This window comes from Coturnix japonica, chromosome 14, assembly GCF_054131305.1.
Source record: "Coturnix japonica strain WE chromosome 14, WE-NBRP24, whole genome shotgun sequence".
Lineage (NCBI taxonomy): Eukaryota > Metazoa > Chordata > Aves > Galliformes > Phasianidae > Coturnix > Coturnix japonica.
The window spans coordinates 17,493,019-17,516,278 of record NC_140676.1 but is presented as its reverse complement, the minus strand read 5'-3'; the positions used below and the strand labels follow the sequence as shown (position 1 = coordinate 17,516,278).

Sequence of the window (23,260 nt, the reverse complement as noted above, 5' to 3'; positions counted from 1 at the left end):
AAACAAACCAGTCCTTCCTGCAGAGTATTTCCAAGGTCCAGCTCCTCCTCCCTGTCTACCTAAATTCCTCTGGAGTACCCAGGTTTTCTGAGCAGTCAGGTGACTGCCAAGCCCCTCTGATCCCTCCTAACAACTCTATCATGTTACATTGCTACCAGCAGCAACATACCTGATGTCTACTGCTGTTATCGAGCATTTGCCTCCATGACTGTTAGTGCTCCTTAGCTCATGTATGGCTTTTTGTTGCATTTAAATGTGTCCTTGGGATGTACATACACTGCTGAGCATGGTGCTCTCCCTTGGCAGCATTCTTTCAGCGTGCTTAGCAAGATGAGACCATGGCTTGTGTTTGCTCCTTGTGACAGAGCCTATATTGAGGGTGCAAAGGCATACTGCTTGGAAACCTAAATTATTAAGACTCGTTATTTGAGTTTCTGGGAACAGTGAACGTGATACTGGTTTTAGTGCTTGCAAATATTGTTTGTAAGCTTCCATTTCCCTGACACGTTGCAGTTGTGTTGCCTCTGTCAGATGCAGCAACTTTGGTTCTCCTCCCACAGATTTTCTGGGCATGTAAATGACCTAAGATAGATACACTGTCATTTTCTCATGCTGAGATTTTACTTGCACCCCCTCTGTGGTACATGACAGTAAAATTACCCTTCTTGTTCCTTTCCCCCAGACAATCTTCCAGACTTGTCAGTCAGCATCACGTGCACAGTTCTCCTTCAACTGTATTTGGGACCGGGGGTGGGGGGTGATTCAGGACGGTCTATTGTTCTGTAATTCACCTCTCTTTACCTTTAGGAAAAGAACTGAGGTTTCCATGCTGTTTCCTCTGGTCCCTGCCTGTCTCTTTGATCACAGTTTGACTCCTCAGGCTTTTGGAATTAGTCACCATGTAAGATTTGCCTGTCATCCTAGTGACGTTGTTTTCTGACAGGCTCTTCACTTTACAGGCTCCCAGCTTGCGATTAACAGCTAGTTCAGATGGACTGTGTGCTGTTGTCACAGGTTTCCTCCTTCTCACCTATTTTTAAGTGCTACTTGGCTCTAAAATGCTTCTCAGCTTCTCTGTCACTGTCCTCTGTCACCTGACCTTTCATGTTTTCACTTTAATATAAGAAAGATTTCAATATTGGATCCACTTCTCTCTCATTTTTGTCCTCACTGACCCTTCTGCACAACATACAAGCAGACCTGCACCAGCAATAATTCAGCAGAGAGCCTGCGAGTGCCTGCTGCACTCACCAGCACTTGTTAACAAGGCTCCTGCCTTGAAAACACAAACAACAGTGCTGTGATATGCCAGCAAGGTCTATGTCAAATAAAGCCCTTATGCTTTCTCATATTCCTCCCCCAATGACTTTTATATATAAAGTGTTTGCTCTCGGGGCTGAGTTTGAGCCAGTCAAACCAGGATTAGAATTGCTCCCAGGCAGTGAGCATTTTAATCAAATGTCTTTCCTTTTACTGCTTATTATGCAGCATGTACTGACAACCAGAGGAAGCGGGAGCCAGGTATCAGAGTGGACTGACAGCTGCAAGCCAGCTGGCACATTCTACTTCCCAGCACAGACACTAATGGTGGGATGCTCCTGAGTGATGTCAGTAGAGTGTGGAACTGCCTGAGGAATCCTTATCTGTAAGAAAACCATGCATCATGCAAAGAGATGTTGTTAATGAGTGGTTGTGGGTGGCAGTTACTGAGCATTTCAGTATGTTTCGTGGATATGTCAGTTCAGCCTCAAGGAGGGCTTTTAGAAGAGAGACAAGCGAGGTGCAGTAACGGTGATTTTCAGCTCTTGGACTGTGAGGGACTTCTGTAGAGATTTCTTTTTTCCATGGGCTCAACTGCACTGTGCAGGGTGCTGCAATCTGCATCAGGGAGCTTCTCAGAGGCCTAAAAACTCTGAGCGCCAGAGCAGACTTCAGGGAGGGAAGGGAGAACAGCAATGGACTGCAGAGGATGGTAAACTGTGGGGAAAAAACAAAACACCTGATCACATGTAACAGCTCTTCATGCACTGCCTGCAGAGAAGTGACCCTTCAGGTTTATTTTCTGAATGAATGACCCAGCATGAATGCTGGAGCTTGGTGTTCCACATGCTTCCCACGTCTTGCTCTCTAGAAGAGAGAGAAGCATTAATGGAGCAGTATAGTGATGCCAGGTTTGCTCTCAGATCAGTAGCCAAAGGAAAACACTGTCAGCAGCTCTCAGACTGAGCCTTCCAGCCAGTCTTGTTGGGGTGTAACAGGGGTGATGACCTCTGCTTTGACTTTGGAAGCAGAATGTCCAACTGAAAACTTTAAGGAGCAAACTCACAGACCTTTGCAAAGAGTTGCTGCACTCTTTTCATCCCAGGTCCGGCAGATGGATCAAAGCTAATTCTGCATCAGATCTCCACTGTGTGCTGAAGAAAGGAAACTCAGCCTTATCTTGTTCTTAATGTTCTGCCTCCACATTCACAAAGGAAACAACTTCCAGTAACAATTTCATTATTTCAGTATCAGTAGTGAATGACCTCCAGATATTTCAATAACTGTGATGGCCAGCTGTAAGAGGGGAACTTGCCTTTGCTTCTATCTTCCAGGCTTGCATAAGCTGCCTAACTTGTACATATAGCACATATAGCAGCATTGATGTTACTTGGAGGTTAGCAAGGCAAAACTTTCCTAGCTTCTTCTGCCCGAATTCTGGGCAAATGGGGCTTGCAAGTGCCTATTTATACAAGCAGAAAATGTCATTATTCTGTCCAATTATAATCTCAAACTTAAAAATTAATTGAGGCAGGTATTAAATTAAACAGGTTTTGCTTGAGTAAATATTTTCCATTGTGGAGCCTAATCTATTCACTTAATAATCTAAAGCAATTTTATTAATTTTTTTTTGGTTTGCAGAAAAAAAAAAAAAGTCTGTTCCATTAGGAACTGTCACTGGCTTAAGAGGATTTTAAACCTTTTTATGGTTTGACTCAAAGAAAATTTATTCCTGCAATAGGTTTAATGGTTCTTAGCCAATGTTGTCTTCCCAGCTGCAATTGGGATGCAATAAAAATAAAAATAAAATAGTCTTCTGTTAGACATGCACATTCTTGGCTGCCAATAATGATTAATATTTCCCCCTACAAGATCATCATATTACTCGGGTTTGACTTAAAAGCTGCTGATCCCTATGGGGCTTGCTAAGGGTTTTCTCCCAGAGTGGCTCTGATGCAGTGAAGGTGTGACCTGCAAAGCCTTTGTTTGTAGTCCATCTTTGCCCCTTAATTGCTGATCTGTGTCACTGTTTTCTAGGGTTCTCTGCACAGGAATGCCATTTTGGGATGATGGAGAATTATTTGCAAGAGGAATTTCTGAAGAATCCCATGTCCCTCAGAGGTACCAGTGGGGAGGACTGTCTAGACAGCTTGGTGAGCAGAAGAGGGGAGGTAGGGCTGACTCTGACCCCTCTCCACTGTTGGGCAAGTCACAGAGGGCTTTGACACCCACTCAAATAAAGAGTAAATAGTGGTAGGAAGCTAAGGCACTGCAGTTAGAAACCCTTTAGCTGCAGGGCTCCATCCCTGCAGTGCTTGGAAGGAAGGTCTGGATCCCAGCCATCCTCATGTGCTGTCTCTTGTTAATCCTGTGGCTGTCCCCTCTCAATGCATTGGCAGTGATGGGTATATCCAAGCTCAGAGGTGTGAGAAGCGGCTGGAAGAACAAGGCTGGCCTAGGTGGATGTTTTTTTGAAGTGTTACAGCAGATGATTTTGGGGCATCGCCAAACATATGGGGCTGGAGCTTCATGCTGAGAAAGTTTGCGTTCTAATTCGTGTCTATTTTGGCAATGCTGTAATGGTTTGTAGTAATAAAAACCCTGGGAACAGGAAGGGACAAGATGCTCAGCCGATTTAAGAGAGACCTTTGCCATTAGCAGGACATACATGCTTTCAGATGAGCTTGTCACATCAGGCCTAAGTGAATTTGTGATTCATGGACTTGCTAGGCTTTCTCTGCCTTTGTCAGGCAGATCTGTTGGACAATATGATGACACCAGAGATTTTGCATAAAGGAATCTCTTCCCACTTCCTGTTCTGTGAAAGGCAGCTAATTTCAGGACAGAACCTGGCAGTCGATTGTAGGAAAAGAAGTGATCATCAGTACCAGCAATTAAAATTGAAGTGGAAAATGAATGAGAGCTTGGACTAGCATCTGGAGTTCCTTTAGAAAGCAATTGCAATCTGATACAAGTTGTAACAGTATTGTTAAGCTTGCAAGTGTTGGTTGATGGATATTCCTGCCCTGCAGTTTTTGTTTATGCAACAGAAAGAGCTGTGCCTCTGAAAACCAAGGAGATAAGGAAAGTCTGCTGAGTCTTTGTACTAAGGAAATAGGAGGTCTTGCTTGGAATTGGTTACTGAATATGTAACATACTTCTGGGAAACTTCCGCATATATAACATACCTCTTGGAAAACTTCTGCATTTGTAACGTGAGTAATGTATATAAACGGAAGATGTTTTGTGAAAACATGATAGGAGGATTACCCCCATGCATCCAGTGCTGATATTAAAGAATGTCTGCTTTCTAACACTCCAGCTTGAGTCGTAGAGGGTTTCTTGATCCAACAGTCTCAGGGTATCAAAACAATCATGAGTGCTCAGGGCTGTTTTTTACATCCATCAGAGCACTGCTGCTGAACAATGGCTGTCAGCACAAAGAGCTGCAGGAGTGGTGCTAATGCAGCCTTGCACTAAGCCCAGACAAAGATAAACTACGTTCAGCATCATTTCAGAATCCAAGGTTAAACGTCAGGCTGGTCCAAGCAAGTTTTATGAGCAGCCCTCGCATAACAAACCTGTGAGGGTGCAGAGGGGGAGCATAAGTGCTTTTTGGAAAGGAGAATTGCTTCCCTTTCCAATTTCTAAAGGCTCACAATAAATCATAGCCTGAACACTCAAAAACAGAAACCTGATGGCTTTTCTGCTCATCTTGTAGTGAAATAATGGGTGCTGTGGTGAGAAGGCATCACTGTGAGAGACACTGAGTCGCCAGGAAGGAAGCAGGAAGACTCAAGCTTGAATTTCAAACTGTGTCTGCCAACCTCCAAACAGGGTGACCTGAGGCTTAGGGAGCACTGGCAGAACCCTACAGGCTAATGCTGCTTCAAAAGGACCTGAATCTAAGGTCTTCTCACTGCAACTGAGCTGGGTGTGGGTCAGGCAAAACTATCTGCAAAACTCAAGTCAGATTCACCTTGGCAGGAGGGGACAAACCTGGACCTGGCAGGATCAAAAGGTGCATCTTGGTGACAACATTGAGAGTAGACGTGGATGGCTATCATTTAGAATCATTGAGTCTTTTGAGTTGGAAGGGACCCTTTCAACTAGTGGTTGATTTGGTCATCTAATCCAACTCACTTCCAATGAACAAGGGCATCTACAGCTGGATCAGGTTTATCCACTGATTCCACTGATTAATCCAGTGATTCCCTTGCCCCTCTTCAGTTGATCTTCAGCACCAACTGTGTGAGTATGCCCACTTTTCTTTCTTTTTCAGCGTAAGTTGTATATCAGGAAAAGCCTCTTTACAGAAAGGGTTGTTAAGCACTGGAATGGGCTCCCTAGGGAGGTGGTTGAGTCACCGTCCCTGAAAGTGTTTAAAAACCGTTTTGATGTGGTGCTCAGGGATATGATTTGGTGGTGGGTTGTTAGAATTAGGGTAGTATGGTCAGGTTGTGGTTGGACTTGATGGTCTTTAAGGTCTTTTCCAACCTGAGCAATTTTATGATTCAGTCATTGCACCTGTATTCCTTTACTGTTCCTGGGTCAGTGTAACCATATCACTTGTGGAGAATATGTTTTTGTGTTCCTGCTGTTCCAGCACATTACCCATCCTCACGTACGTCCCTCTGATGCTATTTCTCTGAGTGGGCTCAGCTCTTATCACCTTTGTTGAGAGATGCCCGTATTTTCTTATGTCCTTTTCAGCTGTTCTGGTAACTTAACAAACCTTTTCTACTGCACAAGGGTCTGTGAGTGCAAGGCATGTTGTGAGAGGCACTGAGAAAGGATGTCTTACTTCTAACCCTTCTCTTTCTTCCACCAAAGCCTCTGTTGTCATGGAGTCAGCCCTTGGACTGCCTTGGGCCCACTGTTGTCCTGGGGGGACGTGATGGCTGCAGTCACGAGTGCTTCAGCCAAGTTCACCACACTGTGCTGACGCATTGCTGTGCAGAGATATTTGAAAGAGGCTTGTGTGGACAGGAAGCGGGACAGATTAGAGGCACACTGAGGCTTTTATTTTATGCCAGGACTTCAAAATGTTCTCAGTGGTATTCCTGAGGTCCCATTTTTAGCCACTTTCTACATGTGTATAATAGAACAGGAGACCAGCCATACTGCCCTTGTGAGCCACACATCGAGTTTTCACAGGCTGAGAGTCATAAGACACTTCACATGTACCAGAGAGCAGATGGGCTCCAGGAGATGAGCAGGACAGGCTCGTTCAGGTCTGCTTCCTGCAGCAGCTGGAAGGCAGCTCACCCAGCACCCCCTGACCATCTCTGCCACCCCATGATCTGCTCTGGAGCCTGAGCTGGCTCTTCTGGGTGCCTGCATCAATTCTAGCCATCTCATCCATACCCCTCAGAGCCCTACCATACCAGCTCCTCCAGTGCTTGTTGAGTGTGTGTGTACAGAGGTACCCAGAGATCCTGGCAGGCTGGGATAGCGGGCGGTGCTGGGATTTTGCTGCCTCTTTCGTCCCCCCATATGTTTGCACCCTTTCCAGACATGCATCAGTTCCACTCCCACAGGAACACTGGGAAGAACATGCTCCAGCTGCTGTTCCTCCATGGTTGCTCCCCAGCAATGTAAACAGTTTACAGGGGACTTTGTAAACAGCAGATTTGTTTAGGATATTGCCTGCATTCCCTCCTCAGTGTTCCCTTATTCTGCAGCATAGGGCAAACACTGAGCTGCCAGTTGTAGGTCTGCGTCTCGCATCATCAGAGGGAAAGATGCTGGTGACTAAGAGGAAGGAGCAGTGTATGCTCCTGCAGTCTGTGTGAGCCTGCTGGGTTTGGAGGATCCCTTCAGGGTCTCCTGTACATGTTGTTGTATCCAACAGAGGAAAGTTGGCATGGGTTGAGGCTGCTGCTGAGCCTTTTCCAGGGCATGATTGCGTGAGAGAACAGAGTTTATCTGAGTGGAGAGATTGCTTATGCTGTGCCCAGGGCACTGGGAGATTGATGAGAAATCCTCAAAGATCTTCATTTTCTATTTGAGAAAGTCACTGACTCCCTGGGGAAGCTGGTTGTCCACCCAGGAAGTAAGGATGTTAAATTTACTTGGCCTTCATCCCTTGGGATTAATGTCTGAAGATGTCTGTTCTCCCTTCACAGCTGTCCACAAGGTGGTTCTGCCCATGCTCATCAGTAGATAAGCTTCTCTCTGCTACCCCTTGACCTTTGTAAAGAAGCAGATAATGGAGAGAGCAATTCTACCTGGGTTTCTGCTTCTGCCACAGGAGCTTTGTCAGATCCGAGCTATGTTTGCTCTATTAAACCTCATATGCGTGCACTGAACATGAACAGTTGCAGAGGTGGATGGAGGGAGCTCAAGATAGAGGCTGACGTGCCATGAAAATGATCTAGCAGCAAACGGAAATGTTTAGAACAATCAAAGGCAACTGGGTGAATGAGGGACAATCCTCAAGCACCCAGATGTCTGAAGGGCGAGTCCAGCCTTACTTCTGCCAGTAAAACATCGCTTCTGCAGTGTGGCTGGGGGAGGTAGGTGCCCAAACAGGTGAGCATGTGAGGGCTTGACTTCCAAGAAGCATTTAGGGATAGTCAGCAGACAAGGAGTGAATGTAGTTCGAATGTTGCAGCGTACCTGTTGTCTGTTGTTTGATTTTCTGCTGACATACTTAGGCCTGAGCAGCCTCCTCTGTTAGCGTGACCATGTGAGGGGCTGTTTGACCCAATGTTGACATGTTCATCATTATTGGGAAGGCAAGGCCAGCCTGTTCTTCCAGATGGACGTGCTACTTCTTTCAGAAGCACGATGTATAGCACGGACTCAGCTTGGTCAAGGAACAGTCACGAGGGGTGACTTTTGGATGTCCCTGGATTTTTTAAATACCATGTTAAAACTCTGTTTTCCTTTGGAGGATGCTGGATAGTTGAGCTCTGTCCAGCAGAATCTTCTTGGCTTTCTGGTGAGCTTCAGCTGTAAATATTTGAACAGCAAAAAGTCTCGTCTTAGCCTTAGCAAAATTTAATCCTTCTGTACATAATGAAATCTGGCTTAAGTCACAAGTGAAAGCGAGAGTGATAGTTTCAGGTGTTTCCCTGTGGGTGTTAGTCCACATCAGCATGGAAACAAGCGTGTAACTCATCACAGGTGGCAGCCTGCTCATCAGGAAGGGGCTGAAGGGGCAACTGCTTGGCTGAGCTTAATGTGCGCCTGAATGGGAAAACAGGAGGGTTTCAGGTCATGATGGATGAAGTGAGACAGAAGGTGGAAGGCACAGCACTGTTAGGAGAGTAGCCAATTCTCACCTCTTTCTGTTTCCTCACAGTTTCTGTAGTTTGTCTGTAGCTTGGCACCAGTTTTGCTATAAACCTCAAAGCTCAAGCAGATTGTCATCCCTGCCATAGGTAAAATCTCCCTCTGTTCAGCTTGCTTGTCTGCTTCATCCCCTCTTGAGTGGACAATGCAACAGTATAGGAAGGGCTCTATTAAATTCTTTTGTCCCTCGGGCCCTCACCTTGATCACGCAGAAGGCTGAGAATAGGAGGCAGGAAGCTTTGCCTTCCTCGCATCCCATCTGCCCAACATTTTCATGGAGAACTCTACTGCAACCTGAGCTTGGGATACTGAACTCCCAGAGAGCAGAGCTGAGTCTGAGGGCTGGGAGAGGAGTGCAGATTACTGAGGAGAGGCTGAGCAGGTCTGTGGAAGGAGACAAGTACCAAAGCACAAGAAAGAAGAGGGAGAACAAAATGCGTGTGGGGGTTGTGAGGCATTTGGCTGTGATGAGAATACTCCTGAAGGACCACCCAGGACTTGTACACAAAAGAGCTGAGAGGAGGCACAGGGGTGCCGTGCTGCCAGGCAGACCCAAGTGTGCAACGTGATCCTCCAAAAACAAATTTCTTACATGAAAAATCTGAGGGGGCTGGGGCTTCTTGGGGCCTGCAGTGCTGGAGGTGCAGAAGGTGTGCAAAGAAACAGGTCAGGAAGGGGGGGCAGAGCAGCTGCTGGGGCAGCAGGTCAGGACCACGGCACTGGCCAAAAGGCTCTGCAGTTCTGTACAGAGAATATGTTTAAAGCATTGATGTTTCCAGATGATCGCAGAACTGACAGCTGCCTCCTGCAGCCATCAAAGACCTTGAAATCCCACCTTCCTTTACAATAAGCAGGTGCCTCACTTAGATGCCTTGAGTGAAAACATCTGGAAGCCCCCAGACTTCACCCCAAATTCACCCTGCCCATAACACCCAAGCAGACAGGTTTGTTCCTCCTATATGCAGCTCCCCTGCCAAAGGCAGTGAGTGCAGGCTGTGCTCCTTTGTTTTGGCCTGGGCTGAACTGTGTGTGGAACACATCTGGAAGAGAGGTATGCATCCATGGTTCAGCCACACATCAGCGCCTGTTAGAGGCCTTGGATTTGGCACAGGGACCAACTCCTGCTTTGCCTTGTGCTCCTGTCATTCCTCTGGTGGAGGAGGCAGTTGAAAGTGATTGGCAAAACCTTTAGGGATTCATGTGTCTTCAATCCCAATTTCAGTGCTGCAGTGGTAGGAGATCCCCGGCTCTCAAGCTGCAGAGAGGTGGGAGTAAGACCAAATCAAATGGAAGGACATTGCCAAAAAGCACTGCCTTAGTATCAAAGCAGTGTCCCCACTTGTAAACTAGTGCTGCCCAGCAATGCTTTCTGCCTTGTCACTAACTTTACCAATCCTTTTGTCACAGGGCTGCCAGTGAGGTAGTGTGTCTTGTGATCAAAGCAGTGTCTGTACAGCTGAGCCCTGCATCGCTTCCAGGTCCTTTGACTTCGGCTTGACGAGTGATTCTGAAGGTAGGGTTGAGATGGCAAGTGCTATCAAATTAATAGGGAAGATGATTGCTAATAAACTGGGCGTGATAATACTTGGCAGGGTGGGAAGGGCTGATGAATGTTTGCTGAGCCACTTGAAACTCTGAGAGTGCCTGGAGTGCTGTTAGGTGTGCAAAGTGATTCTAGGGAGGGACACATGCCTTCACTGCCTGTGAGCTGGTGCTGGGGGCTCTGGCAAGCTGAAACAATTCCCATTTAGGTTTGACCTTTTGCTGGATATTAAAGCCTGGCTGTGGCTCAGTGAGATGAACACTGCAGCAAATGCAATTCCTCAAGATGAAATATCTCTCCACTGGGTAATTCCAGCCTCATTTTGTGGGTTGTTGTATTATTTTTTTTTTCTTTCCCCCTGAATCATTTATTCCCAGTGTCAGGAAGGTGCAGAATGACTTTCCCCACTGGCTTTCAGAGCTTCATTGATTCAACTCCCACTCCTGCAAATGTGCTGGACCAGCAGCCCTTGGTGTCTGATATTCCCAGGAGGCGGATGGGGAAGGAAAGAGTCTCAGGGCTGGGGGAGCCCTTCAGTGAACCCATTCACAGTCGGGGTGAGATGCTATCGAATATTAAGCTTCATAGTACAGAACCTGTGTTTTTATTTGCAGAGTTTTGGCCTTAAGTGCCTGCTCAGCAGTCTGCATGTGGAAGGGAAAATAGGGCACATTAAAACTGCTGGTGAAAGCAGGTTTTGTGCTGGAAGGACCAGGAGTGGGCACACTCACAAGACCTGGGCTACCTTGAGCACCTTCAGATACTGCCAAAGGTCACAGAAGGCAGTGCAGTTTGTTGTCTGTCTGCAGTGTTCAGAGAGAAAAGGGGTAGGGTGTGTTACAGCAGTTTCCCAAGAGGAAGGAGATAATGGCAGATCAGTGGTAGGGTGATGAGTGGTGAGTAGGGTCATCTACAATAGGTTGTGTGTAGCACCTATATATATCTGAGACTGTACAGACCACCATAGACCTCTGGCCCTTCCTGCTCTCTAGTTCACTGTTGCATTGTAACTCCTTTGCTCATGCTGGTTATGAATCCGGTCCTTTCCCTTCAGCAAAAGAAAGCAATCTACTCCCACAAATGTGTAGTGAGCAAATTCAATCACTTGTGTGTCTACCAGACAGAAGTGAGTGAACCTAGGCCTCTGCCTGTCATCATCAATCTATCAGCAGCCCTGTATCTGAGTTCACACTAAATGCTCCCTGCTGCAGCTCCCTTCTCTGATTGAGATGAGAACAAACAGTGCAGCAACACCTGGAGAAAACAGGGCCCAGAGTCCCCTAAAAATCTGGGAACTCAACCCAAGATGTAGCAATCATGTACTTGTGTCCCAGCAACATTGTTCTGAATGCTCAGCTTTGGTATTACCTAAATAGTGTAGACACCTGTGTTCTTGCTGGTGTTCTCCAGGTCCCTGAGGTAGGGTGTGTAACTCCAGTAATGCAGCAGGATCTCTCCCTTGGCTTTGCAGTTCTGGAGGTGTAGGTGAATTCTCAGCTGCTTCTGGCTTGCACAGCTCTACACGGTTTTGCTTTGCACTGTGATGTGCTTTCTCCATCTCCTGAGGCTGTTTCACACCAGACTCTTCGGAGAGGACAATCACTTTATCTGTGAACGTTTCTGTTATGGGAGCAGAGCTGAGTCACTGCTGCTTTGCGCTTGGATACAGTGCTGAGCACGGTGAGGGGGCCAAGTGGGTGTGAAACGCAGAGCACTGCTTGCCCCCTCTCCAGAAGAGGAGCAAAGAGAGCAGGACAGCTGTGATGTTGGCGCAGTGCTTAATGCAGGGCGAGATGTATGCCTTGTGTCCTGCACAGCTAGTAGCCAGGGACTTGCTACTGAGCTCCAAGCTTTGATTGTCAGCGTTTCTAGTTGTCTGACTGTCCCCACTATAGTTTGCAAGACTCCCCTATCAAATACTTGCAAATGTTTCCATTTGTTCTCTGTTTGGTCCAGTTTCTCCTGTTTATTATCCTAAACATGCCCAGGACATGACCCTGACTTCCCTCTCCAGTCCTCATTCGAATTCCATTTAACTTCTGCTTCATCCTATGAAGAAGTAAAAAACTCTGCTCAAAAGTGCAGAAGAATTAAGATGGGTCTTTGCACTCTTCCTTCCATGGGATCATGCGTGGTGCTCTCATATCTATTGGGCTCATGAAAACCTAAAAACACCAAAAACTGCAAAAGGTGCTGGTGGTGACTTGCAGGGGGCTGGAGGCTGCAGAGGGGCCAGGATGCTCAGTGCTGGCAAGTATCTGAGTCACTGTTTATTACAGTGCTACACAGGAATGAAAAAAGATCAATATTTATTAGTCGCAGAAAGCATAATTTTGCATGGAAAGCATCGATCAGCATGTCAGCCAAGACAATGTCATTACATCTTCTTTACGATTTGGTCAACTTCCCTACATTAGTAAGGACTTTGTTCCCCTAGACAGATGGAGCTGGGGGCATGGCTCTGTGTTAGAGGGGAGCAGACAGGGCCTGCAGGGGTTGTGATGCACTGAGGATTGTGTTTAAAAATCTTGTCTAGGTGGTATAACCTCGAGTGCAGCCTCCCTTACAGCGCTTCCAAATCAGATCCTAAATTTTTAGCCTTTTATCCCAGTGAAATAAGCTGCTTGCCAGCTGGGGTCAGGGTGAAATCTCCCTCCAGAGGGTAATACTGCACAGTTATGGGCATTATGGGATGCTGATGCCATCCTTTAAGTCAAACCAGCATATGTGGGGAGGATGACTGTCAGTCCCTGGAGTTTCTGCAGTTTTGTAGCAAGATCCCCTTATTCATCTACAGAAGCAGTTCAGACCCTAACATTTGCAGAGCTGTTCTGTCCCCAGCAGAGACACAGGAGCACCAGGATGGGCATGTAAGCAGCAGGCTCTATGATCTGCAGAAAGCCAGGGTCAGGGCTCCTGGGCCAGGGTTCCCAGCAGTGCTACTGGCTCCTTTAGGGCAAGCCACAAGTCAACCACATGCTCTGCAATTGCAGACTTTGGCTTCCATTTAAACACCAAAAATAATTGGCTCAACAAGATGGGGGTGTAGTGGCTTCTCAGAAAATCCTACTGTAGGAGTCATGATGGGAATTCTCTGCGACCAAACTTTGTGGTGTGTCTGAGCCAAGAAAGTGCACCCCTGGCGCTCAGTAAAAGAATCCTGACTAGACTGGTTGTGAGACTTAACCTGGGTGTTTGTAGATTGAAGGTATTGTCAAATGAAGATGAGTGGCCCTGTCTGGCTATCTGTGTGATGGATGAGGTGTTGTTCCATGCAAGCAGAAAGAAGGGACTTCCATGTGGACCCTGAAGTTTTTAAGACCATTGTTCCTGCTTCCACAGCCAGCCTGACCCGCTGAACAGTACCATGTCTCCACCAGAAGCCAAGGCCGGATACCTTAAAGGAAGGCATAAAAATCCCCTAATGCTCATAACTGTGCAGTACTACCGTATGGGGGGAGATTTCCCCCTGACCCCAGCTGGCAACCAGCTTATACCCTGAAGCAGGTGAATCAATAGCTGTTATGATTTTCATTTGAGCTACTGTCGCTGCGGATGATGTTCTTATTCCCATAAATGTCTGATCCTATTGTGAAACTCTCTAATGATGTTTGTTATACTGCTTTTTTGATATCCTGGTGAGGAGCTGATGTTCTCAGATACAGTAGTCAGGTTATATCATGAATGACCTGCTGCAGGCTGCTGTTGGGATCCAGAAGGGGAGCTTAGCCCCTTCCTCACCAGCCCAGCCAGCTCCTGCTCCCTTCCTGCTATTTTAAACTGACACTCCCTTGCTTTACGGTGACCATTTAGGGAGGGAAAATGACTGACGAGCTCCGTACCTGTATGGATTTTTGGCTGAGGCACTGCCCTACAAACAGAAGTGTACCAAAAGTCGATCTGTTTCCCTCTGGAATATTTGCAGGGTATTTCTTAGGAATTGTGAAGCTGATAACAGACTAGTTGATCTTTGGTCACCAGCTGTTTCAGGTGATGGAAGCAGTATCTTGTCTGGCAGTGCCCTATCAGTCCTTGTCTCTTTGGACATCCTGGTCAAAGCTGAGCAGCCTCTGAGCAGGTTGGTGTACAGCAGAGGGTCCAGAGGACCAAAGCTCATTGCAGTGTCTAGGAGACCCTGATGTGACTAACTCTGAATGAGAACTTCTGGTGGCATCTGCATCAAGTAAAAGCTTTCATCCAGAAAAGATCCCTCCCCAGACAGCCATCTTTAGGGTGAGATGGCCAGCCCAGAGACTGCCTCTTCCACTGCACCTATTCCACCCACTCCAAGCATGGGAGAAGTTACAAGGAAGGCTACCCACGAAGGAGTGGTGGAGGTGTGTTTGCCTGCTAGCAAAACAGCAGAGGGGAATGAAGGCAGGAGAGCAGGTCTCGTCATGTAGAAAGGGGAGGAGGTGACACAGCCCATGATAATTGGACCATTAAATCTAGCAAAGGCACTGACACTTACACAATGTGGCTTAGGGAAGCAAATGTTCTGTAGTAACAATAACTCTTCAATAGCAAGCAATAATAAGCAGCTGCAGTCATTATTATTTTTTTAATTTTTTTTTTTTTTTTCTGCTGACCTGGTGCTTAATTCTGTTGTTCAGACTCTGGGTCAAATTGTTCCAAACCACTGTGTAAAGGCCAGATAGGTTTGCAGAGATGTGCTGGCAGGACTAAGAGGAAATTTTGGCTCTGAGATAGTTTGTAAATGCCTCTCAAATGTCTGCTTGTGTTTTTCTATGCTTCCTCTCTTCCAGCTTCAGAAATCATAGCATGGGAGAGAACCACCCCAGTGCCCTTGGTCAGATCCCCTTTGTTCAGTGAGTCACCAGCTACAAAGGATGCCAGAGCTGCCTGAGACAGTCACAAAATTGGCTTCAAAACCTTAGAGATTACAAATCTGGCTTTAACTCTTCTTGTTTGTTGTAGGTCTGGGGAGCGGGGTTTTCATCTCTGAGCCACTTTCTCAGACTTTTCAGCTGTGAGAGCTGAAATGCCAGTTTTGTAGTAACAAAAGTGGAATTTAGCATGTGGAGCTGGGGACTGGAGAACAGCACTGTTTCTGAAAGCTTCACAGTAAGTCCAGGCTGTCAGGGCTTCCAGAGCTGCTACTCATATGCACAGTGTCCAGATGAAAGTCCTGCTGGTGTCGACATTTGAAGGTGTTACACCCTGGTGAAAGGTGTGTGTGGGAGCAGAGGGGCCCCAAAAGTCACTAGATCTGGCTCCAGTTAAGTATGTTCTGCCTATTCTTACCAGTCTTGTGGCATCCCCAAATGAGGCCCTGGGGATTGCAAAGCAGTCAGCTTTCATTTAAAGCCCGACCTTGGCATCAGGCTGCTAGCATGGCAAGGAGGAGAGATGAGTTAGCTGGCAGCCTGCCTGTGTGTGGCAAGGGCTCTTTTAAAAGCCTCAGAGGATGCATTAGTTTGATGTCAAAGGCTTTGTTTGTGGCATTCCCTGGAACAGTTATCCGCCCTCTGTGCCTGTACACATATCTCCTCTCTGTCTGAGTCTCTGAAGCTCTCCCAGCCCATGGCCAAAGATTGCAGAGATAGCTCCAGTGAGACAGATGGAGATGGATCCTGGCCTCGGTGGGGACAGCTGCATCCCTGACAGTCCCCTCTGGTCACACACCTGTTAAGAACTATACTTAGCATGGGAAAACTTTCCAGAAAAGAGAAAGCAGGGGAGAAGTCTCCACAGCAGGTCTTAAAGCTCCAAAATGCCTTTCAGTGATAGCATCCCAAAATGACAGGCAGGTGAAAAGCAGGCAGTATACCAAGATGTGCTGGCACTGTTCAGAGACAGCCTGAGTGCGTGATGGCTTCATAAGTCCTGGCTGAGCCTCTAGGAAGCCTGGTGTGTTTGTCCTGCCATGCCCGGCAGTCCAGATCACTCAGCATGAGGGAATGGAGGGAGATATTGAGGGAGGCAACTGCTAGGGAGGCACAGGTAGAACCCTTGCTTTTGCAGCATGTGAGGCAGCACAGGCTCCATGTCCATCACGTCGCACAGGATTGTTGCAGTACCTCCAGCAATTAGAGCAGTTCTTAGTTCTGGAACACACAGCAAGCTGTCTGCTTGTGCTCCAACTTGCTTGCAGCATTCACTGCCATCCATCCGCCTGCCCATCATCCTGCTGTGTATCTTCCTACCCCTACAGCTCACAGGCGGTGTGGAATGAAAAAATCCTCCACATGTGGAATGGAATCCTCCTCTTGGTGCTGTGCAAGGTGAGGGAATGGGAGGCATTTCAGTTTTTCTTCTGTGTATAAATGAGGAGCCTGAAGCTAGTGCTCCTGCTGTGGTGCTAACTGAATTGCAATAAGCTTGCTTGCCAGTCCCCCTTCTTGCAACAGCAGAGGCAGCAGATCCAGGTAGGTTTAAAGCCCATGTTTTCTTTTATCTTCTTAATGTATAATGTAGAGTGGCCCGGGTTGAAAAGGACCACAACACTCATCTTGTTTCAACCCCTTGCTATGTGCAGGGTCGCCAGCCACCAGACCAGGCTGCCCAGAGCCACATCCAGCCTGGCCTTGAATGCCTGCAGGGATGGGGCATCCACAGCCTCCTTGGGCAACCTGTTCCAGTGCGTCACCACCCTCTGTGAAAAAAACTTCCTACTAACATTCCCCTTGTCCTGTCACTGTCAACCCTTGTAAACAGCCGTTCCCCCTCCTGTTTATTCGCTCCCTTCAAGTACTGAAATGCCATAATGAAGTATCCTCAGAGCCTTCTCTTCAAGCTAAACAAGCCCAGTTCCCTCAACCTTTCCTCACAGGAGAGGTGCTCCATCCCTCTGACCATCTTAGTGGCCTCTTCTGGACCTGCTCCAAGAGCTCTGCACCTTTCCTGTTCTGGGGGTCCCAGACCTGGATGCAGCACTGCAGATGGGGCCTCACAAGAGCTGAGTCGAGGAGGACAATCACCTCCCTGTCCCTGCTGGCCACTTTTCTTTTAATGCAGCCCAGCACACAGTTGGCTTTGGGTGCACACTGCTGGCTCATGTCCAGCTTCTCATCCACCAGTACCCCAGGTCCTTCTCCACAGGGCTGCTCTCAAGATCTTCCCCCAGTCTGTATAAATACCTGGCATTGCCCCAACCCAATGCAGCACCCTGCACTTGGCCTTAGTGAACTTCATCTGGTTTTCATGGGCCCACTTCTCCACCCTGTCCAGGTCCCTCTGCATGGATTCCCTTCCCTCCAATGGATCAACTGCACCACTCTGCCTGTTGTCATTACATCATCCTTCTTGAGTGCTATCAGAGGTGGGATGAAGACTGTCTGGGAATTAGAGGCACTAGCCAGCACAAACTGCTTCTGTCAATGTGCTTTATTGGGCTACATCAAGAAAGGAGTTTAAAAAACAAAAAACAAACAAACAAACAAAAAAAGCCCCCAAAATGGGCTCACTGAGCCAGACCAACTCATAAACAGATTAGAATGCTGAGGAGGTCAGGTTTCAGCTGGCATTCATGAAAATAGGGGAGTTCTGGCATTGTTGGAGGGTGATTCATTTCACTGGAATATTTCAAGGAGGAGAACCACACAGGAGTTGGGAGCACAGACCTGCAAAGAGAGGGGTCCTGTGTTGAGTTTTTGCCTCCAACTTCGCTACTGCAGATTTATGCTGATACCACGTCTATCAGGAAAAGTTATCTGTTTCTGTTTAACTCAGATGAAAGCCCGTGTGTGGTTATTGCATTCTAAGTTTGCTAGAACTTGTTAATAATTTAGGATAATAGAGTCAGTCAAATTAATTCACTTCTAAAATTGAGCTTATTTGCATTGGCTTGTCTTTTTTGTAACAGATCTCTCTGCGGGCATATATTTGTATAAGCTTTTTGTATGTGCTCAAGAGAGTTTGTGTGCATATGTAATTTCTTTCACCATCTTACAACCAAAAGAGACTGAGCTGAATTTAAACATTGCACTAGAAAAATAGTTTCTCCCTGCCTGTGAATATATTCAGGGAAGGTCCAACCCAAAGTGAAGCCAAATAGAGGAGAAATAAATCCAAGGGAAAAATGGGGTTTGTAATGGAAATGCTCTCTTGTCTTAAATTATAGCCAGGCATATGTGAAGCTGAAACACATGCTGAAGCATCCAGACGGTGCCTCAAGCTGGCCACGCGTTCCCAGAAATAAAGAAGAACACCAGAGCCTACCTGCAGAATGACCTTTCTCCTGACTGACTTGCAGCTCTGAAGCTTTTGTGCTGGAAGAGATAGGGCAAGATACATGAAGTGACAGATTGCTACTGACAGTGAAAGGCTCTTTCAGCTACATTTCTCTGCAGCCTCAGTGATATATCCAGGGGCTTGTTAGAGAACAACAGCACCAGCCAATAACCAGTTGGTCTAAGCCCTAGAGATAGACCGTATGTCCCACACTCTGTTTCCTAATCAACGAGTGTAGAGTGAATTCAGCTGCAGTATTGCTTCTCTCTCGTGTGTTATATAGGAGGGAAACACACCCGTGTATTTATCTGTGGCCATGCCTCTATCTATAAATAACAATGTTTGTATCTGTGCGTGCGAGTGCATATTTATGTGAGTATGTATTTATTGTGGGCGAGGCTGGCTGTAGAGCAGCCCATGAAATGGAAATCTTTTTGTGCAAATCATGCTTTTGGAGGAGAGGAGAGCCAGGAGACCAGGGATGATGGATTGGCCCTGAACTGCGAAGAAAAAATTTTTAAAGGCAAAACAATTTCAGGGAAAGGGTCTCCAAAAAAGTCCAGTTTTGGGAGGTAGCTCGATTGAATTTCTGGTTCCTGGCTGCTTGCCTGGAGGGCCTCTTGTCACTTCTACTTTCTTCCAACAAGGCAGAAGGTGGAATTGACAGCAGCCTTCCTGCCAGGCTGTTAGAGAAGCGGTGAAGCCAGATGCTTTGCCTTCCTGCTCCCTCCCCTTTGTGCAGCCCAAGAGCTGGAGAATGAAGTTGCTTAACTTTTCCATCTTCGTTCTCCAGTGTTCCTGGTCTTACCCAGCAGAGGTGCTGTGGAATGCAAAAATCAGTGTGTCTGCACAAAGGAGTCCTTGGCTGGTGAGGGATGGGGGTGTGTGTGTCGCATGGTATTGTCATGCTTTTGTCCACAAAAGTAAAGTCATTCTTTTGTACAAAGTGTTTATGCAGAGATGCGTGTTGATGGAGATAAGCTGACACAGAATCCCTTCCCCTAGAGCATGACTAGGGCAAATAATTGGGATATGTAATACATCACATAATGTTTTCAGAGATTCCATTTCGCTACTAAACCCAAACTCAACCCACGCTATTTGTGTAACTGCATGAAGGTTGCATTGTCGGTGATACCAAAAATATTCCTGTGTTTTCTTCTGCAAGGACAATATCCCCAGCCCCTCTATTTTCATCTTTTTAGTTGGTAAGAAAGGCCTTTAGTTGGTAAGAAATTTTAAAAGATTCCTGTTGCTGTTGAATTCTGTATGCATCATTTAACTAGATAATTTGCTGGCTCAAACATTTCTGTGTAATCAAATTGGTTGGTTGTTTCGACATTTTTAAATGCTGGTTAAAATGATGTGGAGAATGGGCCCCTCTATTTAGATAAAGTTTCTTGAGATCTAACCTGCACCAACTTAGGGGCTGTACGTTTCCCAGCACACACAACCCACAGAGCTTTTGTTCTCCCTTGTCTCTAGAACCTGTTGGCTTTGCTGAGGGCATCCAGACAGCTCAAAAGCAGTGAGATCATAGGGCTTTATTAAAATACACACAGCCCTCTTCTCCTCGCTACGCAGAAGTTGCATCACCATCTATCCAGTGAGTGTCCATGTGCTTCTTCTTCCTGTCACTGCTCTCTTGGTCCCTCTGCCACCTGCTCTGGATGGAGGCAGGCTTTCCTCCTTGTTTGGCATGCACTGCTGCTTGTGCCAAGTCAGGCAGGAATGAACATCAGCCTAGGGCAAGCCACGAACATTTGTAGCCTGCAGCAAGGCAAAAAGGATTGCCCAGAACAGCCTTTGGAAATATTTTAATTACCCCTGATGAACTGGCAATCAGCTTACATCGGGGAAAGATCACAAGTGGAGACAAAATCTAAGGGGAATTTTATGCTTGGAGTCAAATTTCAGCAACATTTTTGAAGTGTTTCTAATTGGTAACGTTTACAGCCATCACCAAACATCCCCAAATCAAAACAGTTCTGATATATGTGGAAAACAGATCTCAGTTGTGCATCTCTAGTGCAGCATTGTGAGGTGGATGAGTGTGGAGCTTATAAAAGAGTCTGGATATCAGCCCAACCACCAAGATCAATCTGAACAGCTGGTCAGGAGACCTATTTAATGGACCGTGAATCAAAAAATAATATGTATATATTTTGTATCTGCAGACTTGTCAGTGAAAGAAGAGCTTGCATCTGCTTGATGTCTTTTGGATCAAGTCATCTGCCAGCCAAAGCAGTCTCTTCTTGCCTGCTTCCAAGAGGCATGAGCTTAAACAACTGGTCTCAGAGTGGGGTGTATCTACAGTCTTAGCTGCAAAGGAAAGTGATTATTCCTCCCTAGTAATTCAGTTTCACATAAGGAAATTATCACACACAGAGGCGTGCACCTTCCTCTGTTCTGTCAACACGTGCTGCTAGAAAGATTTATTTCAGTAATAAGGTCCTTGCAGCGAAACTTAACGAAAATGAGGGGGCAAGTTTATTAATTATATATTTTCCAGTTAATGAAACATGATATTTAAAGGAAATAATTGCAGACATCTCCCTTGATGGCACAATTCATTTTCAGTAATAAATGGTTTGTGTTTCCTTTTGTTGAACTGATCAGTTACAGAGACAAATCCTGCCTTGTGCTAGGCCCCTCTTATCTCTCTTTATTTGCAGGAGATGAAATGTTCTCCTGTTCAGTGTATGCGGAAGAGATTGGAGCTGAGTTGCTATCTTCGTAACAGCAAAACTACAGCGAGATCTGAATTCTTTGTTCATGTTTCATCGCCTGCTTTGAGGCAAGCAGTGGTGATGAGATCAGACATCAGCCGTAGGGTGAGTACAGATACCACCCACACCAGCTCTGCCAGCAGACTGCAGTCTGTATCTGGTTCCTCCGTTTCTGTCTGTCCCTCACAGCCCTGCTGCAGGCTCTAATAGATGTAGAAGCCTTGTTATACAGGGCTCAGGTATGTCTTCCCTCAGGCTGCTTCCAAGCAGCCACTTCCATTTATGCTGGAATGTTATGTAGGAGCTCTCAGAACACTTCATGCCATTTGCAAAACCTGGTCATGGATATGCATTTTCTAACCTCATAGTAACTTGACAGGTTATCTCTTACGGTGTCCAGGTGAGTTCTTATATGCACTAACATTTGTAGAACAGGGATGTTGGTTGCTGGTTTTTTTTGGCAGTATCATTGATAGTTTCTATATGCCTCTAACACCTTTCAAGCAGGTTGGCAGATTCTAACTCATGTAGGTGCCCACCTCTCATTTTCTGTCTGTTACCTGAGGCATATTATAGAGTCTGTGTCACACAGCTGAGTGATTTTTATTCCTTCCACTTGAGGGAAGTATCTTACAACATTTTACACTAGTCCACTGCAGTTGACTCAAGCCACCTATTCTTGAAATGCAGCCAACAAGGTGAGAGGATGTTTAAAAAAATTAACAGAGTGCAGATAAAAACGAGACAGAAAGTAGAAGTGGGATAAAACACCATAAGTAGATGAACTTGGTGTGCCTACTAAACACAGAGCCATCCTGGGTGACACATGCTGTCTCTTCTTTCATTTTTTTCTTTACAAGTTGTTGGTGAAGTTGGTAGGTTCTCCCCATGGTGTTCACTGCAAAATAAACTGTGACAGGTGAAGTTATTAGCTCTAATAGCTATGCACACCTCAAGACAACAGTCCTTTGTCACTGTGATGTTGATCGGAACTCTTCTAGGAGGTGCTTATCTAAAGGTGTGCCGCAGGGATTAGGGCTAGGTCCAGTCTTCTTTGGTGTCTTCCTCAGTGAGCTGGAAGAAGGGGTAAGCAGCATGTTAATGACATCTGTGGCTGAAACAAAGAAGGGACAATGTAAAAGGCACAGGTGCCAGCCCACCAGAAATGGGTAGGGCTGGGCTGGATCTGCCATAGGCTTTCTGTCTATATTTGCCTTCACTTGATTTTGTAAATAAAATGTGGCGTCTGTACAACCAAAGAGGTGGGCTGGGTATTTGTAAGGGCATCTGTTCAGCTAGCGTTGGGTACTTTGCTTTATAACACAGGTTTTCTGCAGGCCCGTCTTGTGAATATTTAAACGTGTGAGTAGTGGAAGGTGCAAATCTGGATGGAGGCTTGCGAACGTGGAGGGAAGTAGAGAGTGTGTGAGTTGCATGTCTCTTGCTCACGTGTGCACGTCTTCCAATACCTCCCAGACAGATTGTCATCCAAGCAGCTCTGACAGCTTGCAGGCATCAATCACACAGACTCTGCAATAACTCTGCAAGGTCAGGAAGTGGGATCAGGCGGTGGAAAATCTGTGTCTCTTTGTTCCTCCAAGGAACAATTTGTGCCTGAACAAGGAGAGGTGAACAGAGGGTAGCAGTGACTCCTGCAAGAGTGCGCATTTGCGCAGAGTTTCCCTGATGTGCTTAGAGCTGGGGATGGGAGCCAGGTCTGCTGAAACCCCATTCCCTGCCTTGACCACTAGAAACACTTCCTACCCGCAGAAGCCTCACTGTGAAACCACCCACAGGAGAATGGCTTTGTTATTTGGCAAGGAGTGCCAAGGCTCCTCTCTACCCAATCCACAGGCACATTTCTGGGGTTACATGTTTACTAAAGTCTTGGCTTTGCTGGTTTGGAGAGAATAAAAGTTGATTGTTCACCAGCCAGGGATCGGCTTCTCCCTGCCTGTATGTGTAAATATGTCTGTACTGCCCTACCAGGTCACGGGGATTGTTTGTTGTGTAGCAGCCTGCTTGTGTTAGAAGCCTTCTCTCTCCTCTGCAGTAAACACATCTCTTGTTACCTGTTCTCTCTAAGGCTTTTCTCATCTCTTCTATCCTATCCTTAACTTGGCTACTTTGGCTTTAAGGCCTTGTGTTAGCTGGATTGATGTATTTATTTAATAATAAAACTTAAAGAGCTAGTTGTTTTCTGCATTACCATGTCCTAGACACTGCCTGTCTGAGG

General features: G+C 46.4%; 1 protein-coding gene across 10 annotated transcripts in view; it reads left to right on the top strand.

The window, feature by feature from the left end:
- The window catches only part of LOC107318504 (uncharacterized), a 96,943-nt gene that overhangs the window by 21,944 nt on the left and 51,739 nt on the right, over positions 1-23,260 (top strand). For 2 of the 10 annotated variants that reach the window (XM_085516040.1, XM_085516039.1), the window contains exons 3-5: positions 9,967-10,072; positions 19,781-19,901; positions 20,473-21,129. The exons of 1 other annotated variant lie outside the window; for it this stretch is intronic. In XM_085516040.1, coding sequence (XP_085372166.1) covers positions 20,974-21,129 — 156 coding nt within the window. In that variant the 5' untranslated portion in view covers positions 9,967-10,072; positions 19,781-19,901; positions 20,473-20,973. Of the gene's footprint in view, positions 1-3,297; positions 3,414-9,966; positions 10,073-16,277; positions 16,348-18,185; positions 19,615-19,780; positions 19,902-20,472; positions 21,130-23,260 lie in introns of those variants that run through there. 7 more of the 10 variants (XR_014934466.1, XR_014934469.1, XR_014934471.1 and 4 more) reach the window with 7 other exon arrangements.